Source organism: Heptranchias perlo, chromosome 31, assembly GCF_035084215.1.
Source record: "Heptranchias perlo isolate sHepPer1 chromosome 31, sHepPer1.hap1, whole genome shotgun sequence".
NCBI classification, from domain to species: domain Eukaryota; kingdom Metazoa; phylum Chordata; class Chondrichthyes; order Hexanchiformes; family Hexanchidae; genus Heptranchias; species Heptranchias perlo.
Window position 1 is genome coordinate 17689150 of NC_090355.1, and position 23817 is coordinate 17712966.

The 23817-nt window shown below is 39.8% G+C and overlaps 1 protein-coding gene across 3 annotated transcripts in view; it reads left to right on the forward strand.

Annotated features, from left to right (window-relative positions):
- LOC137300532 (myomegalin-like) overlaps window positions 1-23817 on the forward strand; it is a 109138-nt gene that overhangs the window by 2377 nt on the left and 82944 nt on the right. For all 3 annotated transcript variants that reach the window (XM_067969656.1, XM_067969658.1, XM_067969657.1), the window contains exons 2-5: window positions 2948-3012; window positions 4342-4409; window positions 19216-19326; window positions 22140-22216. In XM_067969656.1, the coding sequence (XP_067825757.1) occupies window positions 2948-3012; window positions 4342-4409; window positions 19216-19326; window positions 22140-22216 (321 nt within the window). The remainder of the gene's footprint in view (window positions 1-2947; window positions 3013-4341; window positions 4410-19215; window positions 19327-22139; window positions 22217-23817) is intronic.

Below are 23817 nucleotides of genomic sequence, written 5' to 3' on the forward strand. Positions count from 1 at the left end.
GAATTTCGATTCACGACTTGCCCATGGTGAGATTTAAACTCGAGACCTTTGGCTTGCTAGTTTGCTACTATAATCACTAGGCTACTGTACCCTTATATGGCATCAGGCTTTCACTCACCAATTTTGCCTGGTGTTTACGACAGAAAAGCAGCTTCTATAAGCAGACTGAATCTGCAGGGAATCAAAACCTATGCATGGTGTGAGTGTGATAGTGGGACTACGAATTGTCCCTTAGTGGGACTACGAATTGTCCCTTAAAAGAAAAAGAAAGAACGTATGTTTATATAATGCCTTTCATGATCCTCGAATGTCCCAAAATGCTTTACACATCAAAAGTACTTCATTGGCTGTCGTCACTGTTGTGATGTAGGGAAAGGTGGCAGCCAATTTGTGCACAGCCAGGACCCACAAACAGCAGTGAGATTAATGACCAAATTATCAGTTTTAATAATATAGGTTGAGGAATAAACATTAGCCAAGACTCCATCGCTAGTCTTCAACTAGTGCCATAGGCCCTTTAACATCCACCTGATAGGACAGCGAGGCCTCAGTATAACGTCTTATCCGACATTGTAGCACCCTCTCTGTACTGAAGTGTCAGCCTAGGTTATGTGCGCAAGTCTCTGGAGTGGGGCTTGAACCCGTGACCTTCTGACTCCGTTGAGTGTGCTACCACTGAACCAAGGCAGACACCTTATCTATGGTTTAATGTACAAGAGATCACATGGGATTCCCACCAATTCTCCTGTCTAGTAGGACAGGCGGTAAATGCCACACTGTCAGTCCATTATGTTCAGGCTAAAATTACTGGTCAGATTTATAGAAAATGAGATTAGACACGGCCAGATGCTACCATAAGTACTTGAAACAATAAAGGTAAAATTACTCCACAGGAATTTAATTATCTATTTGAGAACATCTTTATTACACAGTCAGATAATCTGCAAAACTTTTAAATTAATACAAAACAGCCTTTTGTATGATATTGCATCAGAAAATCCTCTTGAGTGATGTGATTCTTGTATCAAATTGTAGAGTTTGACCTCATAAGGGTACTGAACTAATGACATGAGAGAAATCTCCTGTACTTATCCCAGTTCAAATTATTCATCAGTCAAGATCAGGGACAAAATGCAGCATACTGTGCATAGAATAAATTGAGCAGGTGTTTCCACTTAATCCAGGTCTCGCATATCTATTTATGCTCTGACCACATACAATTTGATTAGCAACTAGAACAAAGCCCTCATATCTTCACAAATTCATAGTTCAAGCAACTTGGACTGTGTGTCACAAACAATTGGACTATGTACTCCGTTTGAAATTTGGTAGGGAAAAATAATTTCCAATGTAATTCTAATTATGAAACTATGGGCTGAAATATAGAAATTATCCCTATTTGATGCCAGATGAAAATTCTAATGTCATCCAAGACATATCATTCCAAATTGACTTTTTGTTTTTGTACACCATATAAAATATGTTGCTGCTCCTAAGGCTTTATTGATGGATACAATAGTTGTTATGCTAGAATGTAGAGATTTTTAAAATATTCTAATTTTGCTTTTAAACACTAAAGCTGCTGGATGGTTCCAGATGAGCCAGTCTTTTAATATCTCACATAGTCCAGTTCTGTCATGCACATCTACAAGAAAGGGAATGAATATCCTAACAACTTCGAATTATCAGAAGGAATTGCTGACTTGGTACTTGGAAATTATAGTTACTGCATGAGGACATGGCTGGATGCAAAAGCATTATATTGGAACATAAAATAGCGTGTTACAATAGGACTAGGTCTTTTGTAAAACTGATTCACTTTTGTGTGGGGTATGATAGTGTAGCGGTTATGTTATTGGACTAGTAAACAGGTCTGGACTAGTAAACAGGTCTGGACTAATAATCCCACCGTGGCAGTTTGAGAGGTTGAATTCAGTTTTTAAAAAATCTGGAAATAAAAAAAACTCGCATCAATAGAAGTGACCATAGATCTGTCGGATTGTTGTAAAAACCCAACTTTCACTAAAATGCTTTAGGGAAGGAAACTTGTAGTCCTGTCTGACCTATATGCGACTCCAGTCCCACATGAATGTGGTTGACTCTTAACTGCCCTCCTGAAGAGCCTTGCAACCCACTCAGTTGCTCGGAACACCCACCATCACCACCATCTCAGGGTAACTGGGGATGGGCAATAAATGTTAACCTTGCTAGAGATGCCCACATTCTGAGAATGAATTTTTTTTTTAAATGAATGCTATAACAGGTAGTTTGTCTGAATGGGGGACTGAGTTGATTTAAGGAACAGCTAATGGCGTTTTGGACTTTAAGGATCTCAATCCCATCATAAAATCTGTGCAGTCATTTGTAAACAATAGGGGGTAAATCGGACACCTTCGGGTTTGTTTACAGTACAACCTTAATGTCACTGCAAGTGGTTTCTGCTTCACATTAGTGTTAAATCCATAATCAGAGCCTTTTAATGTTGTTGTCTTGTGCCTTTTTGAAACAAAGCTTTGGATTCCAAAATATGGACATTTTGAATGTGCTTTAATGTATTATATGCACCTATACAATTGAAGAGGAATTCTTGTACATTTCTGATGGTGCTGCAAGTGCATGAGCAGAGATTTTGCTGTGGAATGAAGTTACTTTATGCCCCATGTATAAAATCAGTTGGGAAGATCTGATTAACTGATCACAAAGTCACCAAAGTATGTACAGTTTGTGGAATTCTTGTATAGAGAAAATGATTGCAATGTTCAAGATGCTACAAATGATTATGAAGGCTCAGTTTTGTTTCTCACAGTCAGTTTTATTACATGTAAGCTTAGTTTTTTGTCTGCACAGTGGTACTAAATGTAGCTGGATTCTGTTTTTAGTAATGCTTGTTATAGTTGTCTTGCTGCTATCATTTTTTTTAAATGAAATATTTGCTTATGCATTCCAGCTCCAATGTTTCCAAATTGCCAGATATTACAGTTACTGGAGACAGCAGTCCTGTCAAAGTCCTTGGTAGGTACATTGTTTCAATTTAATTTCACCTTCATAGATAATTACCTATAGTGTAGCTTTAAGTACTGCTAGATTTTAACTCTCCTATTTCAATGTTTATTAAGGTAGTCCACGACTTTCACAGAATATTTTGAAGTAATATGAGGTAGTGGACCTGCTCCCTCGCTCCACAATGTGGATCTGTAACTGCATGTACCCTGCCTGCTCTAGCGGGCTGGCATCCTGTTTCCATAATAACCACTTGGTAAACAACTTCAGTGTAGGCTCGCCATTGTATTTCCCAGTTTACAGCAATGAGCAAGACTCTTTTCTTGTCCACCAGCTCCACAACAGCCTGCAGTCCCCAATGCAGCTGCCTCCTGATGGCTGTGGGGACGTATGCAACTCTATCCATTTATTCCAGAAAACCTTCTTCACTGGGAAATGAAGTAGTTCCGGGATTCTTTAAGCCAAATTGCATTTGGACTATACAGTATTTCAAATTTAACAAAATGTTAATCAATTCCTGTCGAAGGGAAATCCAGTTGTGAATCCATTATTCGACTTGAGTTGGTTGCAATTTATGGCTTCATCCTTCCACACACCTAAAAAAATTAATGGGAACCTTTTTCGGACTGTAGAATATTATGGACCCATGTGTGATGTCACACTAACTTTTTATATGCATTTTTAAGTTTTTTAAATAAAAATACAGTGACACTGCTTAACTTTTAATGGGTTTAGCAATAGGAAAGCTAGAGCAGTATTTCTGTAACTTCACTAACAAAAATAAAATGTTATGAATGAAGTATTTGATGTGTTGTATAGTTTTGCATCCTACATTGGATTTGATAATTCAAAGATACCAAATATCCTGCAACCTGTCTGAGTAGCAAAGAATGTTCATCAATTAAACGGTTGAGCTGACTACTTATTTATGAACTTTTGCATGAAACTCTTGAAAGGTGTTGCATTTTAAATAGTTTCTTATTTTTCTCAGTAGGCCTTTAATAAGGTGTGTGTTTTGAATAAAGATACAATAATATTCATCATTTGGATCGCTCTGTTACAGGCAGGTCAACTGGTTTGTTAAACTTATTTCCATTCAAGAGTTGGTCTTGAGCAGTCAGCTTTTACTAACATACAAGCGCACCAGCTAAACTGCTGTTTGGATGTTTGTTGGACTTTTCTCCCAAATGGTGGAAGGGTGTGACAGACTATATTTGGCTTGTCCCAGTTTCAATGCTGAAGGACTGTTGGCGCTGGGTCTGGCTCCGATCTTTTGTTTTCTCCTTCACTATGACAACCTTACTCGGACACTTTCACTTAACCCTTTGTCTGAATTTCCAGTGTTCCCAAATATCACTGGTGGGAAAATGTCTCCGATCCGAGCTCGTACTATGAAAGAGTTTGAAACGGTAAGTTACAAACATTTCATATGTATATATTACTTTAATCTCACAGAAAACATTAACTCTAATCACCAGTAATCCTCCCCAAAATGATTTTATACTGCATACATATGCCTGTTCTTTTGAGAATTTTGGGTTCCATCTTTTTGATTATTGCTACTTAATCATTAGGAGAATTATTATGTGGCATGTTTTTGGATTTAATAACAAAACTTTACTGTAATTGATTATATAAGCATGCCAGAACATTTGACCACTCATCAACTTAATTGAAATGTGTATTAAACAGTAAAAGGTGCAATATTGAGATTAATTTGCACTGCCCATCCTGAAGAGCTCTTTTGTTTAAGTTTACTTTTCCTGAAGTACTGCATGAGTTACGTACACATAGGTGCACACATATAGCAACAGGAGTAGGCCATTTAGCCCCTGGTGCCTGCTCTGCCATTTGATAAGATCATGGCTGATCTGTGATCTAACTCCATATACCTGCCTTTGGCCCATATCCCTTAATACCTTTGGTTGCCAAAAAGCTATCTATCTCAGATTTAAATTTAGCAATTGAGCTAGTATCAATTGCTGTTTGCGGAAGAGAGTCCCAAACTTCTACCACCCTTTGTGTGTAGAAATGTTTTCTAATCTCGCTCCTGAAAGGTCTGGCTCTAATTTTTAGACTGTGCCCCCTACTCCTAAAATCCCCAACCAGCGGAAATAGTTTCTCTCTATCCACCCTATCTGTTCCCCTTAATATCTTATAAACTTCGATCAGATCACCCCTCAACCTTCGAAACTCCAGAGAATAGGACTCAATGTTCGTTTTCTTGGGATTTCCGGCATGCTATCCTCTTTTTTGACTGTAAATACTGACGCAAAGTAATTGTTCAACATGTCCGCCATTTCCCCATTGTCAATGACAATATCCCCACTTTCAGTTTTTAAGGGGTCAACACTGCTCCTGACCACCCTCTTTTTCCTAATATAACTATAGTCTGAACACAACAGGTAGCAGGGGAGGATAGATGACTAAAACATTGAAGAGGTTTACATGATCACATCAACAACAACAGTTTGCATTTATATATTGCCTTTAACGTAGTAAAATGCCCCAGGAGGTTTAAGGAGGGAATTCCAGGGCTGAGGGCCTAGGCAGCTGAAAGCACGGCTGAAATGGTGGAATGATTAAAATCAGGGGTGTGCAAGAGGACAGAATTGGAGGAGTGCAGAGATCTCGGAGGGTTGTAGGGCTGGAGGAGGTTACAGAGATGGGGAGGGATTTGAAAACCAGGATGAGACTTTTAAAATTGAAGTATTGCCGGACTGGGAGCTAATGTAAGTCAGCGAGCACTGGGGTGATGAGTGAATGGGGTTTGGTGTGAGTTAGGATACAGGCAGCAGAGTTTTGGATGAGCTCAAGTTTACGGAGGATGCAAGGTGGGAGGCCCGCGAGGAGAGCATTGGAATAGTTGAGTCTAGAGATAACAAAGGCATGGATGAGGGTTTCAGTAGCAGATGAGCTGAGGCAGGGGCGGAGACAGGCGATGTTACTGAGGTGGAAGTGGGCGGTCTTGGTGTCTGAATCTCATCTCCGGGTCAAATAGGATGCCAAGTTTACGAACTGTCCGGTTCAGCCTCAGACAGTGGCCAAGAAGAGGGATGGAGTCGGTGGCCAGGGAACAGAGTTTGTGGTGGGGATCGAAGATAATGGCTTTGGTCTTCACTATAATTAGTTGGAAGAAATTTCTGCTCACCCAGCACTGGATGTCGGACAAACAGCATGACAAATCAGATGCAGTGGAGCAAGAGAGGTGGTGGTGAGGTAGAGCTGGGTGTTGTCAGTGTACATGTGGAACCTGAAGTTGTGTTTTCAGATGATGTTGCTGAGAGGCAACATATAGATGAGAAATAGGAGGGGGCCAAGGATAGATCCTTAGGGGACTCCAGAAATAAGGGTGTGGGAGCGGGAAGAGAAACCATTGCAGGTGATTCTCTGGCTATGACTGGATAGATAGGAATGGAACCAGGTGAGAGCAGTCCCACCCAGCTTGACGACGGAGGAGAGGTGTTGGAGGAGAAAGATGTGGTCAACCATGTCAAAGGCTGCAGAAGGCTGCTCCAGCATTGTTCTGGTCAGATACCGTTATAATGCAACAAGTCTCAAACTTGTGTTCGGAGAATCTTATGTATAGTCGACATATTGGAGTTGTATCACAGACTGCAGGTGATGTGCAGGCACCTTATTTTTAATGAAAAGTGTGAGTGGTAATTTGGTATTCTCATAACATTGAATAATAAGTTTATAAAATGCCCAAGAGGTCCCAGGGTTGTCGAGGTATTTTTAATATGCAGCTTTTCACAGGACTAGAGTTATGCTGCACCTAGTATTAAAAATGCTGGAAAGTGGTTTGAAGCTGCCTTATGGAGAGCATCTCTGAGTTTAGCTTTATAGTACTGCAGAGTCAGATTGGACCTGACTCGGTTATACTGCTACTTTTATCTTGACGCAAACCTGAAGCTACTTTACATCAATCTATTAGTGGTAATAGAACGGCACCAATTCTAGAAGTCTTCTTTCCTTAAATAAAATCCCAAGATGCCTATTTTTCTTCCTTATTTTTAACATTTGTAAATCAAAGGCATTTATAGGTGTGAATGGAGTATAGGGCAGAAGTCCAGTGGAGTTCAAACAATCCATTTGACTCATGAGATTATTGTTACCGTGTCATAATTTTAGGATATGTTATTCATTATATTTCTGTGTATATGTTCTCAAACTTTGTCTATACTCTTAATCTAAATTCTTATGAAAATAAGCACAATTTCTGGAAAAAGGGAACATTTTACCCAATGACACACAAATTTCTTTGCTCTGAAAAAATTACTATATTCCCAAAATTCCTAGGAAAAACATCTGGTGCTATAATGTCTGAGTTGCACAGTGGACTGATGGGTTGTTGTGGTCAAAGGAGGCTGCACTACCCTTTAAAGATCTTAAAATCACATTCGCACTGTATGATTTCTTTGTCTTTGATTTCCCCCTCATTCACCAGCATTTGGACTTTTCTTCACACCTATAATTGGGTTGAAATAATCATCCCCTCCCCCATATTGGGAAAAGGGAATAAAAGAACCACTCCTGGATAAATCCAGTTTAAAACAGAAGCAAAACTCACTACTGCTGTTGTAGCACTGTTCTAAATCTTGTAAATAAATTGAGTTTATGAAGTAACTGTGATTTTTTTTTTTACGATTGTTTTATTACATAGTAGCTACTGTAGTGCTTAGAAAGTTGAGAGTTAACGGGCAACTTAGGTTGTGCACCTTTTAATGCCCTCTAACTAATCAGAAAATAAAAAAATAATGGTGCTCACTGAAGACTATGAGAGCATAATATTAACTGCCCAGAAACAGTTCTTTTAACCCCTACTCAAAGACCCTAATTTCTGTTCCTTTCTCAAATTGCACATTTTTAAAAAAAATCTTAATTTCTGTAAAACACATACTGTTGTGCAACTTCAGCACCTATCGTCTAGCTGAAGAGTCCTCGGAAGCAAGCTTATTATGCCTGTCAGAAATCTCCTACATTTAAGGCCTGATTAAATAACTGTTGTTTACGAGCAGGATCGGTATGGTATGGTATAACTGGGTCAGAAAATGCTGATCAGGAGATGGACTTTCAAAAAGCTAACTAGATTAGGGACTTCTGTGTTCGCCCTCGCAGGGGAAAGGGGAGGAAGTTAATTGTAGCTGAGCAGTTCCATCTGTTTTGCTGTTTTGCTTTAGAAATTAAGGAAGGTTCTTTCATGTTTTTGCTTTGCTGAAACAACTTAAAAACCCAAAGAAAAATATATTTTCAAGATTAGTTCAGTAGTGTTTAAGACTCTCTTGTTTCATTTTATATATAGTGCCTTTCAGTAGCTAAGCACCTTACTCTGGGCAATGAATAGTTGATATGGCATTGACTGGCTCAATCCACAAAAAAGCATATCTTGTTTGCAGCTTATTTAGCAGCATTGACATTCAAGCCTAGAGACTTCTGTTTATCTTGGACCATGTAGCTAAAGGAAAAGAAAACACTGAATTGGGAGAATAGCCTGGTTTAGTGTTAGTCAACAGCGATGCTCCATGATTGCTAAGCAGGATGATAATTAGAGGTCATTCTTAATTGTTGTAAAAATTGTTAAGGCTGTTTGTTTTAAAAATAAAACAGCTTTTAACATGTTTAGTGGCTTCTTAATGGATGCAGATAATATCATAAACCTATGACTTTTGAAAGCTGTCCGTTGAATGATTTTTTTTAATGTATGAGCAAATCTTGATCTTGTGAGCACCACGGATAATAGAACCATATATGTTTACAGCACAGAAAGAGCCCATTCAGCCCATCGTGTCTGCCAGCTTTTTCCAAGAGTAATCCAAAACTAATCCCACTGCTGGCTTCTTCCTGCACTCCAAATAGTAATTCAATTTTCCCTAGAATTCGTAGTGTCAGAGCTTTTAACTTTACATCATCTGAAAATGAATAAGCCTGGTATCGTCATGAGGCTTTCTACTCTACAACTGTCAATTGAGAATTCCTTTCACTCTTGTAGAACAGAATTTGATTATACAGAAGCTTAGGTACATTCACAATTTATTCAATTATTTAATTTGATGCTTCTAGATCTTCATCAAAAGTTCCTTTTCATCTAGCTTTAATTGTACTTTCGTGGTACAATTCTCTTGGTTCTTTTGGCTCTGTGTACAGGCATTCAAAGCTTTGGTGTAAGGGATATATAGCCACGGAAGGAAAAATCTTTCGTTATGCATTGTGATTCACATTTGACTCTGTTTTCCACCACCAGTTACCCAGCTAAGTGTACATTTCAGGACTTGTTTTGTTGCTACAGCAGTGTCAACTGTCTCTTGTAAAACAGAATCAGACTGATGAGATCAGATGGGTATGGAGCACAATACTGTACTGTTTCCATGTTATTTATCTTGAATGCTGTTTAATTATATTTGTATCTGATTTTTTTTGCTTAATTTTGTCAACTTATATTTGATTAAGATTAGTGCACCCCAAAGCAATTTTGGGTAGCGTTTAACTTGATATTTTCTGACTTACACTTGCAGTAGCTTAATTAAACTGCAGATTAGGGGGAGGGGAAGACATTGATTTGCTTTCTGAAAGCAAAAATATTATATCATACTTTCTAAAAATTTAGGTAAAATGAAATGTTCTTTGGGTCTCTGTACATAAATCTCAATTCAGCACACAACTGGGTTAGTTTTGTTTTATTAAACAACTTAAGGATTTTATTGTAGAAAGGGGAGAAGATAAGAGGACATATCTGGAATCTACAAAGTAGCAGTGTATAGTACGGGACTTTGAAAATTAAAACTCATTTACAGATACAGCAAAATGGTTACTATTAGTATGATATGATAAATACAGAATTAAACACATATACGCTGGTGATGTCCAGCTCTACCTTTCCATTGACTCTGTGTTGTCAGACTGATTGTCCAACATCCAGACCTGGATGAGTCGCAACTTTTTCCCAGTTAAATGTTGGGACAACCACAGCCATCGCCTTTAGCCCCCACCACAAACTCCATACCCCTGCCATTGATTCCATCTCCCTCTGCAGCCGTCATCTTAGGCTGAACCTGACTGTTTGTTTGCAATTGTGGCATCCTATTCAAGCATGAGCTGAACTTCCAACCCCATATCCTCTCCATCACAAATACTGTCTGCCTCCACCCCCCCCCCCCCCACCCCCATCTCAACCCAACTGTTGCTGAAACCCTCATCCATGCCTTTGTTATCACCAGACTCAACTATTCCGATACTCTCCTGTCCGGCCTCCCATCCTCCGCCCTGCGCAAGTTTCACCTCATCAAAGCTCTACTGCCCTTATCCTATCCCACACCAAGTCCTGCTCATTCATTGCCCCAGTCCTCACTGACTTACGTTGGGTCCTGGTCCCCTAACGCATCAAATTTAAAATTCTCAACATTGATTTTTAAATCCCTTCATGGCCTCGCCTCTCTCTACCTTTTTATATCCGCCACTCGAGCTCTCCATTACTCCAACTCCTTTTTAATCTCAACATTGGCAGCTGTGCCTTCATCCACCTAGGCCCCACGCTCTGGAATTTCTTCCCTTAACCCCTCTGTGTCGCCATCTCTTTTTCCTCCTTAAAATCCGCATCTGACCACCACCCCCCCTAATATCTCCTCCTTAAAGGCACTATATAAATGCAAGTTGTTGTTGAACTATAACATTGACTAGACTAATTGTTCACATTTATATAGCACCTACAACATGGCAAAACCTCCCAAGGCATTTTGTAAGGTAAAATGAAACACCTGGATGCTTATTCCTTTTTACAGTAGGGATGTCTGGTGGACCTAGCATTGCTGCAGCTGTGCCCGATATAGGATGCGGGCAAGCAAACTCAATTATCTGTGGCTTATCTAAGAAGGGGAATTGGGAAGCCTTTGGGAAGCAGAGAAGAGGAGAATTTTTTTTAAAAAACAAATGCATCTCTCCTAGGATCCTTGTCTTAAATGGAACAAAGTTGTTATTTTGTTTGGAGAAGAGATCAGTAAATAGACTTCAGCTTAAGGACTCGTAATTTGAGCTGCATGATAACATCACAAGAACAGCTAGGCGGAGGGGTTGGAATAACCTAAATATCGCAATTGTTTTCGTTAGGGTACCAGCCAGAATGAATCATTGTAACAATGGAACCTCTGAAATTCAATTGAACCTATTTTAAATGTGAAATTGGACAATATTGCAATTTCCATATACTCTTGTTTCCTTTTGATATATGATGAGCTGGAAATGATATCCACATACTTCAAACACCCCTAAAATAGATTTCAAACTTGGATACAGTCCCCAGCATTTGAAGCATCCACGTTTAAAATGGGCAGTCACTTATGCCGGCCAAAAAGCGAAAACCATTTGCATTGATGTCAATTTCAAAGTTGGGGGTTATAGCGTCTTCGGTGCTCTATTGACATTGTCCAGTAACAGCTGTGCTTATTCATGTTCATACTTTTGTTTAGGTGCTTTGAAGCAAGTATAATCATAAGTAAATGATTTAAATAAAGCTACTGTAGTTGCAATGCATGCAGTCTTGTTTGGTTTCTTTAATAGTGATCTGCAGTATGTTAAACAGGTTATAAGGACGTGAGACAACTTCAATAGAAACCTCTGTTAGTTAACAGATTCCTTTGTGTTTCTTCTCCACCCGTTCCTCAACTTGAGAATTTAAAGCAAGGATTGTTGTACATCACCTAATTGAATAGGCAAAGTAATAAGACAGATGCTGGTTCACTCGGTTGATTCTGGGTTTGGAAGGGTTGTCTTATGAGGAAAGATTGAACAGGTTGGGTCTATACTCATTGGAGTTTAGAAGAATGAGAGGAGATCTTATTGAAACATACAAGATTCTGAGGGTCGATAGGGTAGATGCTGAGAGGATGTTACCCCTCATGGGGGAATCTAAAACTAGGGGGCACAGTCTCAGAATAAGGGGTCGCCCGTTTAAGACGGAAATGAGGAGGAATTTCTTCTCCCAGAGGGTCGTGAATCTTTGAAATTCTTTACCTCAAAAAGCTGTGGAGGCTGAGTCATTGAATACATTCAAGGCTGAGTTAGACAAATTTTTGATCAACAAGGGAGTCAAAGGATATGGGGAAAAAGCGGGAAAGAGGAGTTGAGGTAAAAATCAGATTAGCCATGATCTCATTGAATGGCGGAGCAGACTCGAGGGGCCGAATGGCCTACTCCTGCTCCTTTCTCTTATGGTCTATACTTCAGAATCACAGGAGCACTTTATTTCAAGGTTAAATCGAGGTGCTGATTCCAGGTTGCTAAAGGAATGGACGCACATCAGCAGTTTACAGAAAAAAAGATTGGAGGCATAGCATCAAGCCTATCAACTCTCCCACATTCATGGGGAGTCTCAAATAGGAATCACTATCTCGCTCCCCTCCTGCAATCTCCTGTATTATGGACTGTGTTGGTAATCCCTATGAAGATGTGTCTGATCCAACATTCTTAGTAATAGTGAAAATCCCCTATTAAAACTATGGGGTTTTCACCATAGCTCGTTATACCGTCCATCGTGTATAGCGGGCAAATTGCGTTCACATGAACGCGCCAGCTATAACAGCGAGGACTGTTTTTCCTCCTGCCCTCGCCCTTCTCGCTTGAGGAGTCACCTGGTCTTCGCTTGCATGGCCATGACTGACATCGTAACAGTGTGGGGGTTAGTGGATGTGGCCCTACATCCCATAGCCTTGATGTACTCTACTGGAGCTCCAACATGCTGTCAATATGGGCTGAAGTAGGGCCACAGATGGTCAGGTTGCAGAGGTGGAAATCTGTGGATGATATTTCCACAGAGCAGCATGTAAAAGAGGAGGTGAAGGTTGGTAACCTTGGAGGACTCCAGAGGTAGAAGTGCAGGAGTGGGAAGAGAAGCCATTGGTACAGATGCTGTGGCTACGATTGGATAGGCAACTGTAGAACCAAGTGAGGGCAGTCTCATGGAACTGGATAGCGGAGCGAGGCATTGGAGGAGGGTGGTCACGTCGACTGTCCAAGGTTGCAGAGAAGGTGAAGGATAAGGCATCAGTCACAGAGAATGTTCTTGTGGTTACGGCTGCTATGATGCTACGGGAGGGTTTCCCGTTGCTACTGACTCTCCCTCCTAGCACAGAGTCAATGTGATGGTGACCCCTTTGCAGCATACGATCTCCCTTATACCCTGCACTGCACATCATTACCCATCTGTCATTCCCTTTTTAGGCATCTAGCCCAAGTATGACAATCCTATCTTTCTCTGTCTACAGGATGCTTTTTAATGCTTTACCCTCCCTATTCCCCTCCTCTTGCAGATACACATCTCTTCCTGTTTCCTTGTACCATTAACCCCCCCTCTCCTATTTGGCTGACCTAGTGTATCCCCTCTCTGACTGAAGCTATGGAGCCAACATAAAAAATGTTATTCCCACATAAAAGATATAATGAGTCAATATGTTAAGACATTACTCCCACACAAAGATATGAAGACCAAATGCCTATCCTGCTGCATCTCTTCCCTTCAGTCTTTCCTCACTTTCCCACTGATGAGGATGATTTCTGAGATTTGAACCGATGTGGAGCCTGTTGGTGAGAGACTGACTCACCCCACAAACCTGTGCGACGTTCCCACTTTAACTCTCTGCTCACTGGATCACGTTGCCATCCTCTGCCCATGGAACTTGACCAGGTACTTGTGATTGGTTGTGATACTTGGGGATACAAACATTCCTGCCTCAGATATCACGCTAAACGTAAGACTGAAACCATTGGATGTGCAGCCCCAACGGAGCTGATGTCAATCTTTGTCTCATCAATCTGAATGGCCCAGGTATCTCTACACTCGGCTGATTTTTGCTTCTTTCGATCAATGCCACAGTCTCTTGCTTCAGCACCCTGTTTGGGAGCCTTGACCTCCAACAAATTAAAATTTAAATATAATATATTCATTCACTTATTTTAAGGTCCACAACTGAGAGTCCATAAATATTTATTTTATGTGGTTTGCAATCCAATCTTTTTACTTTCTCTCCTTCCGGCTTTGTGTGTAGGCGCCCTGAAATTTTTTTTGTTTAGTCCTGTGCTTACTGATTTGGGTTGTGGACCGTCTAAAATTAATATATAAATTAAAATTGAAACGCTAAATACAGAGTTTAATACTTTGCCATCTTGAAGCTAATTATAAAAAGATGACCAAAGACCGAGAAATAGTGCCTGTTGTTCGTTAGCTACTCAGTAGCGGAGAAGCTGTCATGTAATGTTAACTCAAAGCAGAACGCTTAATAACATTGCAAATCCTTATCACAGTGCCACCTACAGGTGTAACTTGTTGACATTTCTACAATGGGTTTTCCCATTGACCAAACCTGATATTGGAGATTTCAGCATGTTTTGTTGAATGTTTGAGCAAAGGTTCCAGGAAACAAATTTCATTTAGTTGGCATCCTAGTGAAATGTGATTATAGGTGGACTGTGATGCTGAACTTCAGCATTTGTAAACAATTTTACAACACTAAGTTATAGTCCAGCAATTTTATTTTAAATTCACAAGCTTTCGGAGGCTTCCTCCTTCCTCAGGTGAACGTTGTTGGAAATGAAATCCTCGAAATCCATTTCCAACAACGTTCACCTGAGGAAGGAGGAAGCCTCCGAAAGCTTGCGAATTTAAAATAAAATTGCTGGACTATAACTTGGTGTTGTAAAATTGTTTACAATTGTGAACCCCAGTCCATCACCGGCATCTCCACATCAGAACTTCAGCATGGCCTCTATTGCACAGAAACCTGTCTGAATTTTAATCCGGTACTGCGAGCTGTGCTCTTTAATCATTCTGCTTCAACTATGCAGTGTTTATATGGTGTAGTTTCATGTTTTCATTCCTACTTTGAACTCATAATTTTATATTGATTTTTAATTTTTATTCTTTTTTGCTCCAATAAAGAGAGTCGTTTACTAACATGCATATCAGTATTGTTTAAAAATTTTCCAAGTGTGATTTTAGCTGACTTTCACTCTTAGAATTTGCTGGGTAGGAAGAGAAGAGAGACTTGAGAGTAATTTTTAAAATTGGATAAAAGAGTGGAATTATACATACAAGCTACAAAGGATTACAAGCGCTCCGGTGAAACAGTCAATGTGGTCAGACAAGAAATCTTGGTCAATTCCAGAATTTTTATGTACTGACTATTTTTATACTTTTGCCTTTTCTCGGGACTGCAAATGTAATTCAACCCGAAGCTCCCTTTTCATGAGCCTGAAATGTTTAATTTTGAAGTTGTGTGCAGTCTGGCAAATATTTTATTTTTTAATGAAGACTTGCTCTGATTAAGCACAGGATGATGGTGACTTTTTATATAATTAACATGACACATGAGGCATTGTGTGGATAGAGAGACCATAGAGAACTGAAAAGAAGTGTTGTGTAACAGATTGGTGTTTTCCATTCATAAAGTCACAAGTTGTTTTTACTGATAAAGAAAAGTGAGGGGCAAAGAAACATTAGTACATGACATGACCAAGGAAAAAAGACAAGGTAAGTCAAGGAATAGTGATTAGGTGGAACCAAACGGATTGTGAAAGTTTGAAAATTGTAGGAAGAAGGAAAGCTTAATTGAAAGGTAAGGCCATCCATAGTTTCACGGATTTAGGACTGAATTAGAGAGACTGTATGATGAGTTTTGATTTCAGCTCAGTGGGGTGTAGTGCAGCGTGAGTGTGTAGGATAGCATACTTTAGAGGTTTGAGGGAATAAGAAAGGAAATTGAAAAAGGGGCACTTCTGACAATAGTAGAATCAGTAAAGTAGAAACAAATAAAGTTTGTGATAAGATTGGTGGGGGATGGTAGAGAAGCTGGATGCCAGAGTTGTGTCCATCAGGCAACAAACTTTCTCTTGCACTGTGTCCAGGAGTGCTTCCTCAGATATCGGAACAGTGTGCAAATCTTAGACAAATATAGGTTTAGCAAAGAGTTGTTGAAAATGAGAATGTCAGTGCATCTGGAAATGGGGAGCCACTGAAGGTCAGCAAGGACTGGAGTGATGGGTGTGTGGGACTGCATGCATGGGGCAGGCTATGAATTGCAGCATTCTAGATGAATTGGAGTTTACACTTCATGTTTATGTCATTGCTGTTTGTCGGACCGTGCTGTGTGCAAATTGGCTGCCCTACATTACAACAGTGACTTTGCTTCAAAAGTACTTAGTTGGCTATAAAGCGCTTTGGGATGTCCTGAGGCTGTGAAAGGTGCTACATTAACACAAGTTCTTTTCTTCCCTTCCTTTCTTTGTTCTTCCTTCGTTCCATTTTTTTCTTTCTATGTAGGAGGTTTAGAGACTGTCAGGAGCATTAGAGAAAGGTGACAATGGGATGGATGAGGGTTTTAGTGGTGGCAGAGCTGAGGTAAGGACATGGGTGGAAGTAGGTTTATGTGAAAATGTGATCTTGAACTTAATCAGGGCACTGAGTTGCAAGCCATCAAGTTCAGCTTGATCAAACAACTGAGAATGATGCAGAAATTGGCATTTGAGGCATGTTTCTGGCAGGAGTTGAACAATATGACCTCCACCATACCAATTTTGAGCTTGAAAGAAAGCTGTGAATGAGATTGCATACTGTGGTCATAGACAAGAACTTTTTCTGGGGAGGGGGGCGCAATTAGAAATCTGTTCTGGGGATAGGGGAAGGGATTGGAACAAGAAGTGGTTGGCTTGGGGTTGAATGGCAATGTTGCATTAGAGGATTTTGGAGAGGAATGGAGGGGTTAGATATGGCCTGGATAGAGCAAGGGAAAGGAGAAGACTGTTGGGCTTTTTGGAAGAGTGAGTATTGAGAGGGAGGGGAAGAAGAGTAATGCATTAAACTTTTTGTGTTAGCCAGAGATACAAGTTAAAGTGAAAGAACAGTTGAACTAGACAAGAGTTCTCCAAGGTCACCTTGGCAGGACCAGACATGAGAGCTGGTTCACAGATTGTTTTGTTGCAGAGCATTCCATGAGTGGCAGTTCTGAGACAGTGATCAGAAAAGCTCCTCCCTCTCCCTTTCCTAGTCATAACTCACAGAAAAGACTTCCATCTAGTTGTGAACTGGCAGTGCAATTGTGCTGGGATTTTCTTTTGCTAATTGGCAACACTTTGGGAAGCTACCCTATGCGTTGAGATTCCTGGATGATCAGGAGGAACCTGTGAGCACATTGTGTATTGATGGAGCAGAGGGGCGAAGAGCAAGGGGAAAAAATTGGACAGAGCTAAGGAACAAAAAGAGGGGCAGGAAAGAAAAGGTGAGACAGGGAGAGGAAAGAATGTATATGGGGGTGGGGGTAGGGGAAAAGAAAGGATCTGGCAACTTCAGGACAGTGAAATATCCAGGTGTGTCCAGAAATAAATAAGATCATGCACAGATGGTTAAACTGTGATTATGCATGACTGAGAACATCTAATTGACCCCTGCAGATTTGAACTATACTGAACATGATTGAACTAATCTGTGAGGCAGGAGTTCCAAGTACTTGGCTTATCTGAAAATGTAGCCGCGTAGTCTTGGAAAGCAAGCAACTGTTAATATCATTTTAGTTCATTGATAGCTTTGATGTTAGAGATCATTACAGTTTGTATACTGATCTATGTACAGACCGTGCATCATTTGTTAAGTAGCTATTGTATGATAAGATTAAAATGTGCTATTTTTATGGACTAATGCAGTTATAGGGGATGGGAAATCACTGGTCGGATTGTGTGGAGAAAAAGCTATGCTCATAATAAACAATTTGGCTTCTTCCCTAGCTGAAGACTTGTATCATTGACCATCTGCTCTATAGGAATAGTTTTAATACATTTGTGGATTGACTAATGTAACTGATAAGTCACTTTGTTCTTGGAATGTACAACCTGTAAAGAATGAACTTGCATTCATGTAATGCTTTTCACATCCCTAGCTGCTTTACAGCCAATTAATTAGTTTTGATGTGTAGTTACTGTTGATATGTAGGATGTGCACAGCAAAGGACCCATAACCAGAAATGAGAAATAACCAGTGAATATGTTTTTGTGATGCTGGCTGAGGAATAAATGTTGGCCAGAGCACTGGGAGAACTTCCTGCCTCTTTTCCAATTGTGCCATGGGATCTTTTACGTCCACCTGAACAGGAAGATGGGATTTTAGTTTGATGAAAGATGACACATCTGAAAGTACTCCCTCAGTACTGCACTGAAGTGTCGGCCTAAATTATGTGCTCAAGTACTGGAGTGGGACTTGAACATGCAATCTTCCAACTTAGAAGTGAGAGTGCTACCTCTGAGCCAGAGCTGATGGTTAACAAGATTGTAGGATGGTCCATGGTTAAAACTGGCCTTTCCTTCTTGCTTTGTCGGGGACATCCTTGGCTCGGCTTGAAAGTATTTGGGCAACAATGAGACTTTAAATTAGTTTAACTTGGTTTTTATTTGACTTTCAACTTGCGGTGCAGATAGCTTATGTACATTACTTTTTTGCCATTAACTACTTGTAAAGAAATGTTTTTTTTTGTCAAATCATTCCCTAAGTACTTCCTGGTAAAGGAGGAGCAGGGGTGGGGGGGTTGTGGTTCTATTTCAGTGAAATGATAATCCAGCTGGCACTTTGTAAATTTAGAAGCTGCGGATACCATTGACCTATGCTACATAGGTTTGTAACGATTCCAGTTGAGCTTCGTGGATGAACTTGCGTATTTGCTGACTATTTTTAGTATTGCAGGAAATTAATCAGCTACCCGTACGATGTGATCAGTGCTTAATGATTGGCTATCGCAGCAAGACTTGGGTGATCTGAAAAATTATCTTGTTAAATAAGTTCAGTCCTAATAGAACTTTATCAGCTGAAATCTGAATTTGCAAACACCAACTTGATGACTTTATTTTCTGTACTTGGGGGTTTTTAAGTTTCAAAGCTGGTCACAAGGTGATTCAGTATATACTCCGCCGTAATCAGCGGATTGTGTTACATCATGTGTACCCTTGCAGTGCTGACACTGTTCCCGTAAGGGATGCTTCCCATTCCATAATGAGATTTTAAAAAGAGATCTCTGAATTCTTTAGCCACCTAATGGTCCAGCATCATATCACCATGCACTGTTAGAAAGTGTATGGTGCAGTCTGTAAGGTTAAAGCTAGCATTTGAGTGTCAAGATAAATTTTAGGCGGATTGGAAGATGTACTCTACCTGCTGCCATGTCTCATGGTCACTGTTTTATCTTGCAGCAAATCACTGATCTAAAGAAAGAAAACTTCAACCTCAAACTTCGCATCTACTTCCTGGAGGAGCGGATGCAACAAAAGTTTGATGATGGCAGCGAGGATATCTTTAAGATGGTAAGGGACTAAAATCTTGATGAAACATTTTAATGGAAATTATGTGCACGCTTACCAATACAGGAGGCAGATTTAGTGGTCTCTTGGCCAGCCTTTAGCTAACTTATGTCTGTAAAGCAGATTTTATTTTTATAATTTTATAAAAAAGCTAAATATAGCAGATGCTGGAAATCTGAAATAAAAACAAAAAACACTGGGAACACTCAGCAGGTCAGGCAGCATCTGTGGGGAGAGAAACAGAGTTAATGTTTTGGGTCGATCATCTTTCATCAGATTCTGGGGTCGCCATTGACCTGAAACTTCAATGGAGTCACAAATGCTGTGGCTACAAAAGCAGATCAGAGGCTGGATATTCTGCATTGAGCGGTTCACCTCCTGACTCCTCCAAGCCTCTGCACCACTTACAAGTCAGGAGTGTGATGGAATACTCTCTACTTGCCTGGATGGGTGCAGCTGCAACAACACTCAAAAAGCTCGACACCATCCAGGACAAAGTGGTCCGCTCGATCGGCAGCTCATCCATTCCCTCCACCACCAGCACACTGTGGCTGTAATGTGTGCCATCTACAGGATGCACTGCAGCAAGCCACCCAACCATAAAGCACCTTGGGATGTTTTGCTACATTAAAAGCACTATATAAATGCAGGTTATTGAAGCTAAATAATACCAGAGTAATGCATTCTCCGTAAATGACAATCTTTGTTGTGAACTGTGACAGTGGAAAAACATTTGAAGCAAATTTCTGAGGCTGTGTGTAAGATTCTCAAAATTCACAGATCCCCCAAAAACTCAGAGAAAAGCCCTAAAGAAATTCACCTTTTCCCTGAGTATGGAAAAACTTTGGACCCTGACTAAAATCCTTAGATGGAAGGATAGGTGAGAGGTCACCAGACGAAATCAAAACACACACACCGTGGAGCTTCATACACGTTTCTGTTTTAATGCAAAACCGACCGCAGGGGTCAACAATCACTCCCATTGAAAGAGGCAACTTTTTCCAGACATGGTGGGGCCATGCCTTTGTTTAAAGCAAAACCATCAACACCTAGGACGTTGGATACAAAAGGAAGCCTTATGTGACAAGCTCTAAATCAGAATTAAAACAATGACCCATTGGGAGAAGCAATTTGCAATATGATTGGGACCATCAAAAGACCATCAAAGAACTTTGTAAGAACTGTTTTAAACAGACCATTTGTAAGAGAGACAGCCTCAAGGCGAAAGCTTTCTCTCTCTCTGGCTTGCTGGCTCTGGTGGGCTGCTTGTCTTGGTTCTGCCTGTGTCTGGAAAGAAGAGCAGTTTCCAACAGACAACAAGGAAAGCAGTTCGACAGGGAAGGACAGCAGCTCTCGAAGCAGGCCGACACACAAGAAGAAACCAGAGCAACAGTCCCAGTGACCTTCAGACACCTCGCGGCAACAAGGGCCTTATGAAACAACCAACCGAATATTACCACCAACCAACCGGGTAATATTGAGCCACCGCGACCAAAGAAAACCAACTCGGGAGAAAACCGAAGATCCGCAAAGCTTCCACTCTACAATCTATTTCTGACTTGCCTCTGGGTGAATTACTGTCGAGGTTTCGTTTGGTGAGCATTATCCCTGGTCCTTTAGAGTCCAACCTAACTAGTACAGTGGGATTTGGGAGGGGTGAGGTATCTTTCTACTGTAATTTCCCTCGCGTGTACTGAAGTGTTCCCCATTTTATTAGAGTGTTAAGATTGTTGTGTTGTATTTCCTCTCTTGAATAAAGGTCAAAGTTTCTTGCACCAAAATCAGTTGTCTGCTGCACTTTGTCACAACCCCCAAATAAGTCCAAGGTCTGGAACCCAGGGAGTGGGAGCGATTCGGACCGCTCAGAAGTCAGAGGTGAAGCTGACACACACCACCACCCCCTACATGTGTATTAAACTGATGGCCATTATATGTCAATATTTAGAATATTTATACATTCTGGGTGAGTTTGATTTAATTGAAACAAAATACTTGCAATCAGATCCACTTTTTCTTAAATTGTAAATTCTTGTACATGTATTAAAACGTATATTAATTTGATTCTTTTAAAAAATCCTCAACATCATCAAAATGTACAACCCTAGCCAAACTAGCACATTGGGCCAGCTTGGGTGCAAATACTGAACAGCTTCTGGTGTGGTGCCGTGTAATATGTGTTGTATCCATTGTTTAAATCTGGTATCACACGAAGACCTATGTGATATTCTATTTATATTCATTATGGAGGAACAAAGTTTATTGTGTTTGTTCCATTTAATGCCAGTTGGGATTGGTTTTTGTAATGCGTACACTTCTACGCTCCTTCACCCAGTTTAGGTGTTGCTTAACCAGGAAGAAAATTGCAATAAATTGAAGATATTTTTAAGATGAAATAAAATGTGCTGTTGAAAATTTGCTGAATTAATTATTTTCTTTTACTGAGAGCTAATTTTTAATAAAAGCTTTGGAACCCTATTTTTAGACACTTGATCTTTTTGTATTTGTTTTTTAAATGTTTGAGTAAAAGCTGCAGCATTGTGACCAGGTCACATTGTTCAGCTTGTCATAATTGAAATAATCCCATCGAAGAGATCTTGTACTACTCTGCACTTTGTAGAGCACTGAAGACTTGTGGCTCAAATATTCTGATTGGTTAACTGCAGTCAGACTATTCCAGCTTTCTTATTTATTAGCAGGAAGGTTTTTTTGTGTTTTTTTAAAATATGAATCCAAATATTTATACTGGGAATGTTTATGTTCTGATTTTGTCTGTGTGCCTTTACTAACTTTTTGGTGGGCTTTTTCTGTTTTTGCAGAACATTGAACTCAAAGTGGAATTGGAGAGTGTGAAGCACGAACTAAAGGAGAAACAAGAACTTCTTGTCAAAGCTTCGTAAGTACTGGTGATTCTTTGTCAAATACTGGAACGCATTTTTAGAAGACATACTAATCACTTGGTGAACTTCAAAATCTTCACAGGCAATGTGTATGTTTCAGTTATTGCAATTTGAAATATAAAACGCTGGTAAAGTGGTCTTTCTTACCGTATGAGCCTGCATAGTAAGTGTTATCAAGCTATTCAGTCATACAGGACATCACAGCAGAGTCTGATATTGTCCTGACCCAAAGTCCACAGACGTACTCTTCAACAGGATTCAGTCCCTAGCTCGGGTGCTGAGACCATTTGTAGTTTCCCAGCTAAGTCAGCACAGATCGGGAATTGAATCTGGCACCTCCTGGTCTGTATTTTATGGTACTACAATTTGTGCTACAATTTTGCTTTTGTCCTATTTGGGAGCTCATAGAATGAGCAATCAACATGTTTTTAAACCAAAAATCAAAGAGAAGAACCAACCAAGAAGGAATGGATATCATAATGCAACAAAAGGATAAAAATCAGTAACTTTAACTTTTTTTAAAAATTGTATGTTAAATCTATGGCTCAAAGTTTATAATCTGATCCATTTTACCTCCCAACTTGTAATTTTGATTTTCTTGTTAAGCAGTGTACTAACCATAGCTGAGTTTGGTTTGCATTCCTGCTGTTCGGCACTGCACTGAATGACCCTTCTCTTTGATTTGTTGTACAATCTGATCTGGTAGCCTAGTATTAATGTCTTTCCTGCATGGCACAGATGAGGAAATTTTGTTGTTTTGCTGTTTAAATAATATACATCAGCAATGGAATTGTCTTTTCACAGGGATCTGACTGCCTTGTGACTTCTTCGTAGATCAAATGAGACTTGTTAATAGTTTTTCAGAAATACAAGGCCTTTTAGTTTCATATATGTTGCTTTCTGTTTTTAATATAGTTGTCACTCTGGTAGCTGTACTGGACATGTGACTGTCTGTCTTTTTTTACAAGGCCTAAATTTATTACCTTGGGTACGGTATCAACAGTCTGCAGAGTAATTTTGTGCTGCTGTCGTCAGTTGATTTTTATGTAAGGGTTTTAAACAAAAAAAAGTACTTGCGCATCTTAGAAACAAAATGTTTCTGTGAAGGGCCAAGCATTTTTTTAAAAAAAGTTAGTAATTCACAAGTTGGAACAACCGAGTGCTAAGTTACATGTGAATTTAGCAAAAATATTCCCTACTGTATATTTGTAGATATAACATTTGCAATAATATTAGAGCAGGAATGCCTTTAATCTTTGGTTCTGGCTGTTCTTAGGTCAGTCATCGTTTATTGAGGGTACTTCTTCTATTAGTGTTGTGGGAAACCCTTTTTAAGTATCTAATCTATAATTACGTATGCATGCCGATGATCTCAATGGGGTAATGGGCTGGGAAATGCTCGTGATTCTCAACAGCATATAGGAATTGAACTGTAAAGCACCCCTTTTTCAATGACTGTAGATTGATTGACTATTTTTGTTTCAGCTCCTTCCCAATATCAGGATTTTAAAAGCTATAAGAAACTTTCAATTTTAAAAAGAAATGCAAATCACATGAGAAGAGCAGGATCAAAAAGCAAAATCAAAAGTTAAAGCAG